Source organism: Melospiza georgiana, chromosome 7, assembly GCF_028018845.1.
Source record: "Melospiza georgiana isolate bMelGeo1 chromosome 7, bMelGeo1.pri, whole genome shotgun sequence".
NCBI lineage: Eukaryota > Metazoa > Chordata > Aves > Passeriformes > Passerellidae > Melospiza > Melospiza georgiana.
The window spans coordinates 40,725,055-40,743,435 of NC_080436.1; the positions used below are offsets into that span (position 1 = coordinate 40,725,055).

The 18,381-nt window shown below is 41.2% G+C and overlaps 1 protein-coding gene across 6 annotated transcripts in view; it reads left to right on the forward strand.

The window, feature by feature from the left end:
* TANC1 (tetratricopeptide repeat, ankyrin repeat and coiled-coil containing 1) overlaps nucleotides 1-18,381 on the forward strand; it is a 61,333-nt gene that overhangs the window by 31,818 nt on the left and 11,134 nt on the right. For 5 of the 6 annotated variants that reach the window (XM_058028471.1, XM_058028473.1, XM_058028475.1 and 2 more), the window contains 13 exons: nucleotides 2,389-2,510; nucleotides 3,472-3,661; nucleotides 6,965-7,222; nucleotides 7,802-7,921; nucleotides 8,959-9,240; nucleotides 10,116-10,270; nucleotides 11,480-11,711; nucleotides 12,726-12,892; nucleotides 14,111-14,718; nucleotides 15,993-16,101; nucleotides 16,314-16,436; nucleotides 17,264-17,500; nucleotides 18,117-18,302. In XM_058028471.1, coding sequence (XP_057884454.1) covers nucleotides 2,389-2,510; nucleotides 3,472-3,661; nucleotides 6,965-7,222; nucleotides 7,802-7,921; nucleotides 8,959-9,240; nucleotides 10,116-10,270; nucleotides 11,480-11,711; nucleotides 12,726-12,892; nucleotides 14,111-14,718; nucleotides 15,993-16,101; nucleotides 16,314-16,436; nucleotides 17,264-17,500; nucleotides 18,117-18,302 — 2,789 coding nt within the window. The remainder of the gene's footprint in view (nucleotides 1-2,388; nucleotides 2,511-3,471; nucleotides 3,662-6,964; nucleotides 7,223-7,801; nucleotides 7,922-8,958; nucleotides 9,241-10,115; nucleotides 10,271-11,479; nucleotides 11,712-12,725; nucleotides 12,893-14,110; nucleotides 14,719-15,992; nucleotides 16,102-16,313; nucleotides 16,437-17,263; nucleotides 17,501-18,116; nucleotides 18,303-18,381) is intronic. The other variant, XM_058028472.1, reaches the window with a different exon arrangement.

An 18,381-nucleotide genomic window follows, 5' to 3' on the forward strand; every position in this document is an offset into this window, starting at 1 on the left:
CCACCTCCCTAAAGTTAATTGGTGTTCTTGGAAAGTTTCGTGTTGGTTAAACTGGCTAGTACATGAGAGTGTGGCTTTTACAGCAAATGTCATGACATAAGTCATATTTCATGTCTTTTTAGATTAATTTTTAAGTTTAACTAACCTCATTAAGGTCGTGGATATAACTGATGATGTTCCAGGTGAAAATTTTCTTTTCTTCCTCTTGTTTCAATTTTAAAGGAAACTACCATTTAAAAAAAATCAATGTTTTCTTTCTAAAATATAGGTGCTTAGTAGCAGAAGTAGAAATACTTGAAATTGTTTTCACCATCTACTTGATACAGTATAGTTGGCCTGGTTGCTCTTGTGCCTTCATCTTCACAGTCATCTTCTAGTGCTGGCATTAAAGTTCTAGGTCCAGCTGGGACAGCATGTAGTCTTCATCCTCTAATTTGAGGGGTGACCATGTTGTAATATTCCTCCTCTCACAGAGCTGTGCTCCCAGGTGATGAGGCTGAGGCTGCTGGAGATCAGCACCAGTTTCTGCTGTTCAAGACTCGAACAGTGGATGCTGTGTTGAACACCTTGGGCTCTTAGCTTTGGTCTCTGTTACTGACTGAATTTGGCAGTCTGCCTAACATTTAGTCAGACTTGTCAGATATTATAATTTTTCTAGTAATAATAATAATAATAATTTTAGTAGTTTTGAGAGAAGAATGAAGATGTTGATTTCACAAAGTGTAGTTTCCAGCATTGTGACTTAAAGATTACTTGTAATCTTTAAAATGGCTTTTTTAAAGAGAAAATATAATTTCCAGGCAAATATTTGAAGACCTGTCAATTTGTGAAACTTCTGAGATAAAAATCTTTTGCTATCTACTTTCCTTGACTTCCTTCTTTTGGGATTAAGTGAGAATCAATCTTGCAGAGTAAAACCTTAAGCTGTCCACAAAATTAAGAAATGCATGCATTCAAGTAGGCATTGAGCTGCAGTGAAATAAAGACAGAGGGTTGACTGGTACTGCGCATGTTTGCAAACTTTGGGGTTTACGGCACTCATAAAATTGGGCCATTGTTGAAGCAGTGCTTATGGTCAGCTGTTCAGTTACAGTTGTTATTTTGTGTTTTTCTTCCAGACTGCAGCCTGGGAAAAAACATGCTGTTTGCAGCTACCACTGAGTGTCAGCTGTGTCTTACATGGTTAGAGACTACATACTCCTCACGGAGATTAAAAATTGTTCTGATGCTGATCTGGCTCAGTGACTCTGTGAAGGGAGGGCCAGGAGACAGTTCAGCTGGGCTGCTTTGTGGGTTGCCCTCTTACCCCAGCTCCTTTTGGTGGTGGGGCAGAAGGCGCTGCAGCTGAGGGCCTTTTATCTCCTCTCCTAAAATTCATCCCTAAGTCTGGGCACCTACTTCTCTCGCCTGCTGAGGCACTCTGTAGCAATTGGGAATTGTTTGTTGCACGACATCTCCAAAAGTTAAAGTGCTAGAGCTGTGTGGGTGTCTCGGCTGGCTCCCTGGTGTGCTGGCTGGGAAGTGGCCATACAGCTGCTCCTCAGTGTCCCCCTTGGCAGTTCTGAGGGTAGCTCCTACTGGGAGCTTCTTCTCCAAGTGGTACGATGATGCTCCTTATTTAATTAGCTGTTTATAGCTGAGGATGGGACAGGCCTATGTATATATTTTTTTTAGTAATGGATGAAAGAAATAAATGCCCTGTACATGTTCCTGTCAGAGCAGGTGGTCACAGGTTGGTGGGTGATGCCAGATTGCTGGCATAATAGAAGGAAAAGGGCTGGAAATGCTTGTTTGTGAGATGCCATCTGCAAGAGTGTGTGCAAGGGCAGAGCTGTGCTTGGCTGCTTTTGTTGCAGGTTGCCTCATTTTGAGTTTTGTCTTGTTATATCTGTTGGATGCTGGAAGACATTTCAAAGCATGGTACTGATAAAACTAAATATCTTGGCACCAGAAGAGCTGGGACTTTTAGAACTGATGTCACATCTTTTGCATAGCAAGCAAAACAAAAATTTTTGGTACTAGTTCTGGTGTTAATTGTGATATTACAAAACATCTGTGTTACTAACCTCTACTCTTCACATTTTTATATGACAGAAACAGAATTTCAGCTTGCTACAAAGCTTTGGTAGCATTGAGTTAATACTGCTCTTAGGAGAATTGTTGTGTTGTGTTGGTCAGGAGTCCAGTGATGAACTGATTGCACTTAAACATTTCTGGTTTGACTAGCAGGTGGGTTTTTCCTCCCCTAGATTTGTGCAGTTATGCAGAGGATCCAAGACCCTCCAGGAATTAAACGTCTGGTGGACAATTTGGTTGTACTTTTTCTACCTCTTTTAGTAGTTCCCAAATAAGACTCTAACCTTAAGCTTTTTTCCTCCCAATCCAAAGCAAAGCCTGACAAAGACTCAAGCTGTTCTCCTGCAGCACAAGAATTGATGACAAGACTGGGGTTTTTACTGGGAGAAGGGATCCCAACTTCTGCTCACATGGAAGAGAAAAGTGAAGTTATGGTAGGATAATGGAATATAATCTTTTAATGTTCATCCTGTTTCAGAGAGGACTAATCTTATTTTGTCTATCTGCTAGTTGCAGTTATTTGGTATCTACCCAAATACCAACCATTTAAATAGTAATACAGTAATAGAATTTGATTTCAATTTTAACAAGTGTTTGTTTTCAAGAATTCAAGACCAATTCACATTTTCAAAACACACAAACTGAATAGATTTCTCATCACTTCTGGATGTTAAATCTAGTCTACTATGAATGTGAATAGCTTCTAGAATTCACTCTGCTTTTAGTATTTAGGAGGAAATTTTTGCCTTCTCTTTGCAGTGATTTCCAGGAATGGAGAAGGCCAGCATTTTGTTAAAATGGGAGCATGCTTGGGGAGAGGAGTGTGTTTATTTCTTCCTGAGAAGTTCACTTCAATCAGACAGTCCTTCTCTGTCATTTGGGTTAGAGGGATTGCAGTGAAGCGGGCAGCTACTATCCACATGAAACTTATCTGCTAACTAAAACTTCACAGTAACTACCAACCTCTCTTCCTCCCCCTTGCTCTCTCCACTTTTAGTCCCAGCCCTCCTAAATCTTTGTGCATCGGTTTGGGTTTTCACACTGCTAGTGAAAAATTAATAAGACTGTAGTTCTAGGTTTTTTCAACTCAAAGAATAAATACAAGAAGTGGAGGGGAGGGGTATCCAGTAAAGTGTTAAATAGAGAAGAGATCTGTCTCACTAGAGCTTTTTTACTGAACTGTGAAAATCCCTTTTTAATTCAGGGGTCACTTTTTAAGAGTAATATGAAAGATTAAGATTCCCAGTCAAGACAAAACTTTCACTTCTAGAAGTTTTTACTTGAGAAATGGGCTCTTTGCTTTGCTCTTACTCTACCTCAGCTGGAGGTGTCTGGTTTTCAGCCCAGCAGGGTCCTGCCTGCTGTGCAGTGAGTGTTTCTTGCTCTTCCCTGCAGGGTGTGGGCGCCAGCCAGGGCGTGAGTCCCTGTTCCACCCTCACCAGCAGCACGACGTCGCCCAGCACCGACAGCCCCTGCTCCACCCTCAACAGCTGCGCTGGCAAAGCGGCGGCCAGCAAGGGCAGTCCCTGTGGCACCATCAGCACCCCCAGCTCCACCCTGGAGAGCAAGGACAGTGGCATTATCGGTGAGCATTCTCATCAGCACGTCGTAGAAATTCGTTTCCTCTTAGTTGTGCAAGTCTGAGCAGCTGCTTTATGTCACCATGTTGGGTTTTACACTGTCTATGGATCCCGTTTTGAAAGATTGAAATCCTGTTCTTGGCTACAGCAGCTGCTGTTATGTGTGCATTTCTCTCCTTTTGTTTTCCTGGCGCAGTTCTAATTTCTCCACTTTTTCCTTTGAAATAATCATTTTCCTCTGTTTTTCTTCCATTTCTTGTTTTATTATGCCTTTTTTCTTTTCCTTTCCAGAGGTCTTAACAGTGCTTTTCATAATGGAGAAGCACAGCAGGGCTTGAAGTTGATTTAATTTCCAGCTGAGGGAACAATAATTGGTGTGATTTCTTATGAGAATAGCCTAAATTAAACTGTTTTTAAAAAGTGCAGACTTTTGAGTAATTGGCATGAAAATGAAGCTAATATGGGACATTGTGGAAGAGATGAAATGGTGTGATCCTCTGTTGAAAGATGGCTGAATTGAGGGTATATGTGCATCTTGTGTGGGGAGTCCATGACCATTGGAGGCTGCCACCCTCACAGCCCAACTGTTAACAGCTCCTTGTACCAACCAGCTGAGTAAAAATCATTTTTACTGGTCAGTTACCCTAAGAGACGTTGTTTGTCATGGATCAAAAGACTCCTGTATAAAACTTAAGCGTTTCAGTTGAAGGAAGTTATTTTGTGTACTCATTCCATGTCAGATTGATACTTGATCACTTTGTATAAGATCTAGTTTTGAGATAGCCTGAACATCTTGATGTAAGAAAAGGATATATCCAAGTTGTTGCTTTTAGAAAAAGAGCACAAATGTAGATACTGATGTGAACATACTAGCCTGACATACTAGCTTGACAAGGTTGAAAGAGTCCGTGCTCTAAATAAGGTCAGAATGGCCTCATATTTGTTTTGAACAGTGTACTGGCATGACAACATCATTACTACATTACCTTGTAAGTACCAGTGTTTTAAAGAAAATATTTTAGAACAGTGATAAAAGTTACTTATTGAGCTACTGAAAAGGAAAGATGAGTGTATTGGGTGCAAGAGCAGGGGGAACTTGCTGGTGGCTCCTTCAGTCAATTATGTGTGGTTTGTGGCTGCGGCACCGCGTGGAAGTCATCCGCCGCTCCTCTGCAGAGCTGCCGTTCGTGTCTCAAATTCCAGAGGAATTTGAACACCCCATCTCTTGGTACCCATGGCAGCACCCCTTACATCTATAAAGGCCTGAAACCAAGAAGGGAAAGAGGAGGCACCTTTCTGATAAGCGACCTGTGCTTTTGCCTTTTACATACAAGTGTGTCTGTGCATTCACATTTGTTATTAGTAATGTGCATTTCAAATTGTTCAGCAAGTATATGTTTTCTGATGACTTTGACAGAGTTCATCCAGCCATGAACATACCCTGCTCCTTCATGCTGCTTATGTGGGCCTCCTTTATATTTCTACTCCCACAATGTTTTCCGGACCAGCAGACTGATGGGAAATCGATCTTTTCTCTCTCTTCCTCTTTTATGCTTACAGTTCAGGTTTCCTTTAGTTTTCCAGTGTTTTACTGCTGTAGTTGAATTCTTTGCTTCTGTTGAAGTTGATGTAGTAGCAGCAAACGCAAGTTTTAAACTTCAGCGAGGAGCAAAGCAGGAGAAAAGATTGGGCTGCTGGCCAAAACAAAAGCTTTGCTGGATCCTTGCTGCTGTGTCAGGATGGAAATCTTGAGCAGACGGGTTTCCTGGAGCTGCACTTCACTCCAAGAGGAATCAAGGTTTTAAAGATTTCATACTTCAGGAGGAGCCAGATTTTTTTGACACAACAATAAAAATAAAATAAATTTGTCATATGGAAGTACAGTCTAAGTGTGTGCAAAGATTAATGGGGTGCCTGGAAAGTTGGTTTTTTTCTTCTACTGCCTCTAAATGGTATGTCATATTATTGGTGTTTCTTAGAATATGAGCTCTTGAATTGAAGCATCCGTTCTTCTATTTCTTATGAATGTGAGCGTAAGCTGGTGGAACGCAGAGCTGTACAAGCACCTCACCATCCTGCATGGCTGAAGCTTCAGTGCAGCTGGTGTGGAAGATCTGTTGGTCCTTCCTTGACTGGACCAGGCTCAGCATTGCAGGAGCCACCCCTGTGGTTGCATTTTGTTAGCAGTCCGGTATGCCAGAATGTTTTCATTAAAGAATGGGCCAGTTGAGTGCAGAATAGCCACAAATATGGCTTTAACTTTTAAATTGGTGGCCTGGGAAGGACCCAGAGTTCACACAGGTATTATAGTTTGAACTGGTATTGATTTCTTTAATTTTTTTTTTTTTTATATCCTGATGCCCTTTCATCCTATTTTGTATTTTCCTCTGTTGCATTAAAGTGTTCAAAATGCATTGAGTGTTGGCTTAATCTTCAATAAATATTTGTTGTTCAGTTATTTTGTGAGAGTTTAATGTAAGTAGTTGAAAAAAATTTAGGTTAAACAGAGTGGTTTCAGTATTAGTCATGCAAAAAGTATATATCTGCAGGGTGTTCCTAATTAGGCAAGGAGGTTAGCATAGTTTTATCAAACATTACTCAAGTAGGTCTTCAGGAATATATAAAGTCTTCACATTATTGCACGAGGCCTTGATTAAATGCAATCTCACACAAGCACACACTGATAACCCTCAGCTACCAAACTAGAACATTTGGATCCCACTGGATAATGCAGTTGGTGTTGTCTCTCATCCAGGGAGTCACTGCAGCAGCAGAAACTGCTGCTCTGTACCACAGCATCCAAAAACACCTCAGTGGTCTTAGCTGCCTTTTACCTGAGGGTCTCTCTAGGTCTGTGTTCCTTATTGCCTAGCACAGGAAATTTTTATAGCAGAAAATGCCCCCTTTCCCCCAAGCCTTTATTTGAGCCTCTAATTTATACTGCAGCACTCCTTTAAAAACATAAATCAATATGTTTAATAGAATCTGAAATTTTATTAATATACTCAACTGTTCTGATTCATCCTACATCTACTCCTGTTTGCTCTTAGTGACAGTGAAATGTAGTAGGTGCTTAAGAAAGGAACAGGAAATAGCTTACTTGCTGGAAGGTTTCTGTCAAGATTGGTTTGCTAGGTATGAGTGCAGGCCATTGTCATCCTGATGTGATTATGTATTTTAGGTAAGATGGACCTCTGAACAACATTGAATTCTTGTTGTTTATGTTTCACAATGCCATTTGAGAATGAAAATTCTTATGCGTGTGTCAAATTCTTCTGACTTTACTGGTTTTTTTCCCTCTTTTTCAGCCACTATAACAAGTTCATCAGAAAATGATGATCGTAGTGGATCCAGCTTAGAATGGAGTAAGGATGGGAGTCTCAGAGCTGGAAAACACCAAGGCATCAGCCGTGATCGAAGAACAGATAATTGTTCACCAGTTGCAGAAGAGGAAGCCATTGGCTCTTCTGAGAATCTGCCAAAAGAAGTACCAACGGGAGAGGGTCCCCTTCCTTACACTCAGAGTTCTGCCTCTTTAATAATGCCTCGTCCAAACTCTGTTGCAGGTAAAGTCCTGAGGTCAAAACCCAAGGGTGTTCTTGATGATAGGACATTTATTTTGAATCTTTCTGTTGTTAGCATGAAAGTACCTCTATAGGATAAAAAGAAAAAAGCCTTGCTCTGAACTGAATAGATGAGCATTACCTCATTTGTTTAAAACAGTGGTCCAGAAGGCTCTTAGCATGCTTTTTGGTAGGTATTGATTAGGTCAGGGCTCTTGAAACACTTCAGAAGTCCATCAGTTATTCCAGGACACTGCCTGGTGACAGGTGGTGTATTAGCAGGTAATACCTGAATGTGCTCTAACACTTCTTACCTCGCTGATGTGGTTGTTCCTACAGTAAAAAAGGGAACTCCCTCAATGGGAGAACTGAGGGCCATTTAAACTGGGAAAAACCCAACTAAATCTTTAGTCAAGTTGATTGAAACACATTTTGTAAATGTTGTAATGCAAATTACTTTGTTGCCATTGTCTGGAAAAACTGCTCTATAAGTAACATGCATATGAAGGACTGTAATAAATAATAACATTCTTTGTAATTAGTGTTGAAAGAATAATAAGCTTCAGTTCTTTAATACTCTAGCAACAAGTTCAACCAAATTGGAAGATTTGAGTTATTTGGATGGACAAAGAAATACTCCTTTACGAACTTCAATTCGCTTACCGTGGCACAACACCGCTGGCGGAAGAGTGCAGCAGGAAGGTAAAGGCAGAGATGTTTACACCTGCATGTCTGGCACAGACACACATTCCCTCAGCAGGCTGGAGCATGGGTGGGCTGCCATCTTTGTGAGCAGCCCTGACCTACGGTGTTACTGTGGAGTGCTCCTGACAAGTCACTGCATGTCTGCCAGCAAGATGCTTGCTTACTCTTTTTCCTGCACTATGCTATGGTTTAGAGATGGAAGGTGTGTGTGTATCTGATACAACCAATAACAATTAAAGGCAGAAAAATTTAGGTGAACTCCGAGTTAAACTGATCCTGAGGATCGTATGTAGATGCTATGCTGCCCTTTTCCGTTTTTGGCTTTTCACAGTCATAGATTAATGCTGAAACAGAAGTTGTGTAACACTACATTTGGCTAATGAATCTTTAGAGCATATTATTGGTGAATATTATTATTCCTGTAAATTTCAATGTATTTTATGCAATCAAACCCAAATTCTTTCCTAAGTCATCAAGTGTTTCCCAGATGTATATATCAAAGTAATCAAAGGTGTAACTACTGATCCTATAACTTGAAAAGTACAGAAGAACAAGGTAGTAATTTTTTTATTACTTAAGAGTTTTTTTTAAAACAGAAAAATTATGTTATTCTGTGTACCTTTTTCTGTTTCTCTGTAAATGCCTTTACAGATTTGAAGACCTAACTGTGATGCTCAGCACATAGTTCACTCTAAACTGAAAAACTGTTCTTCCCAATTTGTAAAATTATGAATGCATTATTAAGAAAACTTTTTGGATTCTACAACTTACTAAATTGTGTTCAGTTGTAAAAAGATAGATTGTACCTGTAGCTTCTCTCCTCTACAATTTAATTTATGCAAAAATTATGGAGATGACCTGGACTGAGACAATCAGATTTTATTTTATTGCTTTCCTGGTGAAAGCACTGGAATTCATCTGATTATGACTGATAGTAACAAAGCTTCTAAATGATGTTACCTTCTGAAACCATGCTGTTTGATGGCATGTCAAGTTTCTTCTGGTAAACTTTCCTCCCTGGCACATCTTTTCAGCTCGTTTCATCCCCTACAAGCCTCAGGACATTTTGCTGAAGCCGCTGTTGTTTGAGGTGCCAAGCATAACCACAGACTCCGTGTTTGTTGGAAGAGAATGGCTGTTTCACACCATTGAAGAAAAACTGCAGAATCCTGACCCAGCAGAGAGCAGGGGAGCAGTCATTACTGGAAATGTGGGATTTGGGAAGACTGCAGTCATTTCCCGGCTGGTAGCACTCAGCTGCCATGGAAGTCGCATGAGACAAATAGCCTCCAACAGCCCAAATTCATCTCCTAAAAGTATGTTCTTTTTCTGGGTAATGGTCTGGGTTAATGTGCTGACATCAGTCACACGTTTGCTTTTTTGGCTTAAGGTAGTCAGGCTTCATCAAGTCTTTGGCAAACACTTTTTTCTTCCAATGAGTAAAGGAAGGAGTTAAACTTCTGTGTTCTGACAAATACCTTCAAAGTGACATATAATGTAGGCTCAGCCCATCAGAGAGGTGGTATAACACAGGCAGTGTGCAGGATCTCTTCTTCTTGTCAGGCAGTGTGTACCCCAAGCTCTGAGGATGTGACTGCAGCAGGCTTTCTCTCTCACAAGTTTGGAAAGGGAGCAGTGAGTAGTTTTCCTGCTGTGTACCCACTGTGTATGCTTCCTATAGAATTTTTGTAGAGGTAAGAATAAAGCTGTGGAGAAACCCCTTCTGTCTTCTACTGGGATCCATAGCATCCTGTCACCAGACCAGTCCAGTGCCTACATTAACTGGAAGGATGGTGAGACTGTCATTACTGATATTTCCCTGCCTGACACTTCAAATATTATTATTACTAATAATAACAATGATAAATTTCCCAAGAGTGCAGTCATATAGTAACTACTGGTTTAAATGAGGCATTGTATGTGTAATTTTCTGAAGGAAACTCTTCATATCAGCGTGGTTTTTCTTTCTGTAATTCTGTAGTTTTGATCTAAAAGTCAGTTGAGTTGTTTTAAAATAGTAAAGTTGCAAATGCATGACTGTATTTATCAGACTTAGTTGCAGGCTTCTTTTATAATGGTATAGCACAGTTTCAACTTTTACTCTAGCAGTAAGATAATCTGTGGTGTTTTCCTAGAAAGCAATCTCCTGTCAGCAAATTTGGTTTCTCTTGTATTTGTTGCCTTTTACAAGCAGGTGGTGACTCCTGTCAGGAGATTCCCTTAAGCCAGTTAGCCCCGTTTCCCCCTCCGTCAGGTGACACCAATACAATGAAGACTCTGACCTGTCCTGGTGCTCCTGAATACAAAACTCAAGCAGGGGATTCTGTGAGACGCCTCGCTTCCAAGGTGAGTTTTCACTTCCTAAGAGACGCTCAGTGTGCTAGAACCCTCTAACCTGGAGGTCAGTGTGCTTTGCAGAGCCCCCGGGAGGCTGCGGGCGCCTCTGCATGGTGGCTCTGTTTGGCTGGTGAAATCAGCTCCCGCCTCTTGTACTTGTCAGGTGACCTCCTGAATCCTGCGTGGTCTTAGAAAGAGTTACCTTAACAATTTCTCATCAATTTTGTGTGGCTGTGGGAGGTTGGGGTCCTTTCCTTGCCAAAGGGGCTGTATGTTTTCTGCAGGGAGCTGCTCAGTGTACCTTCGAAAAGCAAAATTCGGGCTGGGGGGAGGCAGGGAAGAAAAAATGTTTGGTTCTTGTATAACCCATCTATATGCTATGATACAGGTTGAGTCTGAATGCAGTTTTATTTTACATCCGCTGAAAGCCTGAAGTCATTTTTGTATTAGATTAATATGTTAGGTGTTTTATTTTTTGCCTAAGTAGTAAAATTAATTAGAGTTGCATATTTTATATGAATAATTGTAGGGAAAACATGAGATCTTTAACATTTGCAGTCTTTAAAGTGATACATATTCGTTTGAAGCAGTGTTATGAAAACTACTGAAGTGGAGGCTTTTTATTCACTGTGAATGCCATGTTTTCCTTGCAGTTTGTTTTGGGGTTTTTTACCCCAAAGAAATATGGGTTACGGCCTGGTTTATTTTTAAGTATTACACAGCTTTGAAATACTCGGAATAAAGCCAGTTGTCATATTTCTCCATTTGCTTATGTAAGCATGTCTTTAATAGCTGTCTGTAATTTACTTTTGCCTGATGATCAAATTAGTCCTTAAGTCATTACAGTGTGGGACATGATGTTGTTAAATTACATATACTAGGTTACCTAGTCGGACCCTCAGGTTACTTTTGTGCTCAGTTAATCAGCTGCTTACCCACTGTCTCCAAATGCCATAAGCTCAAGTTGTGTTTTCCTGCCAGAATCTGATACTTTGATTTGTTTTCCTCTCTGCGTGCCCTGCAAGGTCAAAAACCTATTTCATTGCCTTCCTCCCTGTGTTTGACCCAGACTGTCAGAGACTGTTACAGTGTGGGATCTTAACACTGAAAAAGATTTTGTAGTTGAGAGAAATTTAAAAACACTTTATCATAACTGCGCTAACTAGTAACCAGCCAAAATTCTGACAGAGTAATGCTTTTCACTTTGTAATTCTGCAGGTGGTTGCTTATCATTACTGCCAGGCTGATAACACATACACGTGCCTCGTGCCCGAGTTTGTGCACAGCGTGGCAGCTCTGCTCTGCCGCTCACATCAGTTAACAGCGTACAGAGACCTCCTCATCAGAGAGCCTCACCTGCAGAGCATGCTGAGCCTGAGGTCTTGTGTCCAGGATCCAGCAGCCGCTTTTAAAAGGGGAGTGTTGGAACCGCTCTCAAACCTCAGGAGAGGTACGTTAAGCAGGACGTGATTTGGAAATGAAATCTAAACTCCATAAATATTAGAGAAAACTATTAAAAATAAATAAAGCAGAACATTTGTGGAGGTATTCCTTAATTGTGCTAGTTGTTTGTAGCAATAATAGACGGGTTTTAAACGGGTCATCGGTGTTTAAATTAAAGTTCTGTGAAACATATTAAAGGTCATAGAAACTTTATATTTACTTTTTTTGCTAGAAAACGGGGAGGCAGCTATTAGTTTGAAGTTAAAGCTGGCAAATTCACATTAAAGGATTTTGTTTTAAGATGCATTTTAGTTTTGTCACATACTTTAGTTTTCTGGGCCTAAACATCTGCAAAGTGGATGCAGGTTTTGCTTGCTTTTAAAATGAATGTGGCGGTTTTCCAACAATCACAGGATATCCTAACCTGAAAAAGACCCACCAGGATCATCAATCCAGCTGCTATCCCTGGACAGACACCCCAACAATCCCACCGTGGGCATCCCTGGGAGTGGTGTCCCAATGGTCCTGGAGCTCCGGCAGCTTTGGGAATGGGACCGTTCCCTGGGGAGCCTGGGCAGTGCCCAGCACCCTCTGAGGGAAGGAGGAACCTTTCCTGATACCCACCCTAACCCTCCCCTGACACAGCTGCAGCCATTCCCTCCAGTATGGTGTGTAAAAGAAAGCATGTAGCAACCTGATTTTTGTATTTAATAAAGCCCTAGCAAACTCCCCTTGAAAGCAGCTGCTTCCCAGCAGATGCCAGCTTGAGCACATACCTGATGGGTGGCAGAATGGCAGCTTTGCCTACGAATGAACAGAGTATATCATTCCTGTTAAACTGTTTTTAGTCTTCTAGTGTTGTTTTTAATCTCCTAAATAATGCTTAAATGCTGTAAGATGTATACTGGTGTGCATAAAGGTGCATTTTTGTTTCTTGACATATGGAATTTGAGGATAAAGGTGAGTCGCTTTAAGGGAGAATGTGTTTTTATCTTTTCCTTTTTTTATTCTCAAATTTCAGAGCAGAAGATTCCTGAGGAAGACTACATAATTTTGGTAGATGGTTTAAATGATGCTGAATTTCATAAACCTGATTATGGTGACACAATTTCTTCATTTATCACAAGTATAATCTATAAGTTTCCTCCCTGGCTGAAGCTCATTGTGACTGTAAGAACTAATTTCCAGGTAAAAACACCTTTTAATGCTTTTCTTACTCTCAAAGACCAAATGATCACAGCTGCATTATTATGAAAATACTGGGTTTAGAGGACCTCAAAGTCTCTTGATTTTTTTCTTCCTTCCCTCATTACATGTTTATTTGCAGTGAACAGATGCGATATTGGAGGCCTTTTCCATTGTGAATCACTTTATTACAGCTGTCGGTAGAGTTGCTAATATAAGAAATGAAGAAATTTGAGTCTGCTCCCTTGTACTTCAGGAGTGCAGTGTTAAGGTGCAGCTGTGCTTCAGTACAGTCTCCAAGAGTTTATTTCTTCTGTGCCTTCTTACCACTAGCACTCAGAGTGTGTGGCTGAAGAGTTTATTTCTCAACTTAAGTTTTGGGTTTAAAAAGGGATTTATGTAGGAGAGACTGTTCCCTCTCCGGAGACTGGAGAAGCATGTCTTTGCTTAAAACATCTCACTACTCTGAAAGTGCAATGTTTTGAAATCCATTTAATTACATAAAGTGGAATAGTTCCTTTTTGTGTTGTGAAGGTCGGGAGATGTTTGCTAAACCTTTCTAATATAGGACTCTACGTAAGAACTTTCTGGTTTAAGTTAGAAGTTGCAGAAGTGTTTCTTTTAAATAAAGGTCTTTTGGATCTTCATTTACATAAACATAAAAGTATTCTGTGTAACAGAAGCATGAAAGTGTGTGAACCTGCTGAAATGTCTGTGCTGTGCTTGGTACTTGCACCTTCAGGCACAAGGGGCTGGGGATGTGTGCACAGCACCTTTCTGGTACATTGTTACTGGAAGGTGAAATAAGGGGAGTCTTTTCTCTCTTGTCATTTGTGATACTTCTCAATAAAACATTCCTGCCTAATAGATCATTCCTTTTGCCTCCCTCTTTCCCTGGCCTGTCTTAGGGTCTGGTAACTGTTTTCCATTTCCTTGACTGTGAAGCGGTCATTTTTCATCCCTTTCAATTGTTGAGTTTGGTCAGTGAAATATTTGAGACCTTCCTATGAAAAATGATAAAATGTAAAAATACTGTTCTACCTCTTATGAGGAGGCAATATTTGCAAAACCATCTCAGGGTTACTGAATTCCTTTTTAATCTGGTACTCACTACAGAAGGGAAATGTAGCAGAGATGCATCGTTGAGTTCTCAATGCTGGAATACTATAATGTCTTTGGTTTGCTTTTTTTTTCTATTTTTCCCCCCTCTCTCCCTCACAGGAAGTGATAAGTTCACTGCCATTTATTGCAATATCCTTGGATAATTTTCCAGACAACAAAGGAATTCACGATGATTTGAATGCTTATATTCAGTACAGAATTAATAACAGTCAGGAAATTATAAACAACATGTCTTTAAATGGAAAAGCTGATGCAGCTACAATTGGGAAAGTGAGTAACCACCTGATCATGAGAAGCCTGGGATCTTATCTCTATTTGAAACTCACTCTGGATCTTTTCCAAAAAGGTCATTTAGTAATCAAAAGTGCAAGCTACAAGGTTGTTCCTGTGTCTCTGTCAGAGCTGTACTTACTGCAGTGCAATATGAAGTTCATTACAAACTCTGCTTTTGAGCGAGCTCAGCCCATATTGAATGTGGCATTGGCATCCCTGCATCCCATGACAGATGACCAGATTTTCCAGGCTATTAATGCAGGACAAATAAACAGTGAACAACAGTGGGAAGACTTCAGCCAGAGGATGGAAGCCCTTTCGTGTTTTCTGATCAAAAGACGTGACAAAACACGCATGTTCTGCCATCCTTCCTTCAGGGAATGGCTTGTCTGGAGAGCAGAAGGTGAAAATACTGACTTCTTATGTGAGCCAAGGTAAATTAAAAAAGGGAAAGAGGTGATGTTAAAGTGTAAGCGCACCTAATGTTTTCCAAAATTAAATCTTTTGCATGTTTAGAGGTAATGTGACTTAAGATTCAAAGTTTACAATGCATAATTGACTCGGTGGAAGTCAGAAGTTTGCATCTGACTTTGCTACCTTCATGGAGAAATTTTAGTGCTGTATTGTTATTAACACAGCAAAATTGTTTATAATCCTGTGCAGGAGCACCTTGTCTATGTAATGTAGAATGCAGAAATAGAAGGAACAGATCATTTGTGCTTTTCTAAACATAAAAATGAGACATTTTGTGATGTAATTATATCCTGTTGGCATTGTTCTAGTTTGTTCTGTAACTTTGAGAGCCAGAGGTGGTTGAGTTGGAGACAGTGGCTGTTACTGTTTGTCATGTTCTCACAGTTGCCTCCCCTTTTTTCCTTTTTTTTTTCATGTTGCTTGGGGTTTACAGCTTTTGCGTTTTACAAAAGAATAAATAATGCTGACATTTAAAATTATTACCAGCCCAAGACTTGTCTGAGCTTTCAAGTGGCTGTAACAGAACCAGTTCTGTCGGTGGGCCTGGGGGCTTGCAGCCTTGTGGACCCCTGGTCTCACCACACTGGGAACTCCCAACGCTTGCCCCAGCAGCAGTGGGAGCTGCCTGGGCCCAGGTAAAGCTTCTGATTGTGGAAAGTTCTGTTCAGAAATGTCTGAAGATGGGGTGAGAAGTCACTTCCCACAACTTCCCCCCTCAGATGAAGAGTCCAGCTAACATATGGCTAATTGCCCAGTTCTGTGTATAGTCTGATTAACAAACAGTATGTGATAGCCTTCTTTTCTCAGGGTTGTGCTGCTCTCACTGTTTCCTAGAACATTGACCACCACTAACATAGGTGCAGAATTACTAAATACATGTTTTCGCTCAGATTTCACAAGCATTCAGATCTTGCGCTTCTAAAAGGATTGGCTTCTTTCTGACATGCCTGCAGTTCCTGGCTCTGAGAATGCAAAAGGGAGCATTATGTAAACTACTTCACAGCTGGCACAGGCCCCCTGTGAGGGGACAGCACAGAAATAAATACCAGGAGTGTTTCATCTTCAAAATTTGCAGTTCTTCATTTTGCGTTACTTTGTTATGGAAAGAATTTTGTTTAGATATGATGGTATGTTTCAATAGTCTGACAAAGTTGAACTGTTATAACAGGCATAAAGATGTGCATTTACTGAAGTACAATTATGAAAGTGGCTCTCTCTTAATCCCTTTTATTAGGAATGGACATGCTCTACTGGCTTTCATGTTTTCTCGACAGGAGGGAAAGTTAAACCGCCAACAAACCATGGAACTTGGCCATCATATACTTAAAGCTCATATTTTCAAGGTAAAGCTTGCAGCCTAGTAGGCTTTATGACCTATTCATATGAGTGCATCGTAGAGGTTCTCCTCTGACTTGCTTGAATAATTTGTTGGGAGCTTATGCAAAATATTTGGTAGTGCTGTCAATCCAGATTTTATTTCTTTTGATACTGAGTTGTAGATTAAAATAGGATTTCTGATTCTACAGAGAGATTTCCTGTTTCTCATTTCTGTTAGGGTCTCAGTAAAAGGACCGGAATTTCTTCCAGTCATCTCCAAGCCTTGTGGATTGGTTATAGTACTGATGGACTGTCTACAGCCCTGGCTTCTCTAAGAAACATCTACACACCCAACGTGAAGGTGAGAACAGTCAGCAGGGCTGTACAGCCAGTGCTTTGTCTGGCACTGGGCAGGGGAATGCTGAAGTCAGTGTAACCCTTCAGCAGAAAAGCACCTGGATCTGAACTCCTTTGTGGCAAGCTTTCATGTACTTTTGTAAGCTAAGTTCAAATCAGTTTTCCTTGATAGTATTGATGGAAAGAAGGGTTTTTACTTTTTTTTCTTCTGTGGCTGTGCTCTGTAGCACAGGTGAGTGTGTGGCTGCATTTTTGGGTCACATGTTCCACATGGCCTTGCTGGGCAGAACTCAGTGCTCTTTGCTTCTGTGGGAAAGTGTCAGTTGTGAAAGGGGAAAATACTGTGAGAGGAAGGGATTTAAATTCCACAACTCTACACTGTTATTTGAATCCCCAGATGATGGATAGCAAAATCCAAGTCAGTCAGTTGGAATTTGAGCCAACTGCTAAGGCTTTTAACTGGAAATTTGTGTGTACATAAATGCACACGCACATGCTCACGCCATCTTTTTGAGATTTTCTTTTTATCCAGTCTGGTTCTCTTAATGGAGGTAGTTGCAGAGTAGCAGCAAGTCACACATGCAATTGTGATGAGAGTAGTGAGTTTCAGGGGAGAGACAGGTCTTCTCTTGGGAGTGCAGTGCTCAGTAATACAATAATATATTTGCTAATAGAAGATTATAAACTGGTGTATTGCTATATGTGTGTTAAAGTTGATGTCTGCCAGTAAAATCTGCATCAAAATTAGGGCATTACAAACGAGTACCTGATCAAGATATCAAATTCAGACAAATCTGAGCAAAACATTATTTTGTTTAAATTAAATTCTAGGTGAGTCGGCTGCTGATTTTGGCAGGAGCAAATGTGAATTACAGAACTGAAGTACTGAATAATGCTCCAGTGCTGTGTGTTCAGTCACACCTTGGGCATGAAGAAGTGGTCACTCTTTTACTCGAGTTTGGAGCTGCTATTGATGGAACTTCAGAGAACGGGATGACAGCCCTTAGTTACGCAGCTGCTGCAGGTCACATGAACATCGTGTCACTGCTGTGCAGAAAAGGTGCAAAGGTAAGCTGGTGCACAAAGATTGCCAAGCCTGCAGCTAGAAGAGTCATACAAAGGCCTAAAAAAGCTGTTATTGATTACTTAGGTGTATAATTCTCAGGCAGAGGCCTGTGGGGTGAGTCCAGACTTCCGTGAAGCATTTTGCACATGCCACTGGTCACAACCCTCTGGCAGAGCTGTTCAGCCAGTTTTGGGTGCCCCTCACTGTGCACTTTCACGACCTGTTGTCATCAGCTTGTCAGTGACTGTTACCAAGAGAGTGTTGGGGCCCTCTGAAGTCAAGGTCAAGGGCATCCCCTGCTCTCCTTACCCACCCTTTGGTCCCCTCAGAGCTGCTGGCTGTCCAGCAGGCTAAGCACAATCTCCCCTTGGCAAGCCCATGCTGACTGGTCCTGCTCACCTTGTCCTTCCTGTGTTTGGCAGTGCTCTCTGGGTTTAGTTTTTTCACACCTTCCCAGCTGCTCAGGTGAGGCTGTTGGGCCTGTAATTCCCCAGATGTTCCCCCTTGTCCTGAAAGTCAGGAATGAGAGCTGCTCTCTCATAGTGCCCTGAAGCGTCTCCTCTCCACAGCTTTTCACTGCATCTTTTAACCTCAGATGTTCCCTTTTCTCCCCTTCAGGCTGACCTTGCAGACAAGAAGGGCCAGTGTGCTTTGGTGCACAGTGCACTGAGAGGGCACTGCGGAATCCTTGAGTTCTTGCTCGGCCTGGTGTGGGTGGCTCCCTCCCAAGAACAGGATTCGCTGAGGAAGCGCCAGGCACTGCAACAGGCTCTCACAGCAGCTGCCAGCATGGGGCACTGCCAGGTGGGTTGGAAATACAGGTCCTCCCAGATCTGTTGGAAATTGTCCGAACTGTACAACAGTGCTTGCAGCTATTTTTAAA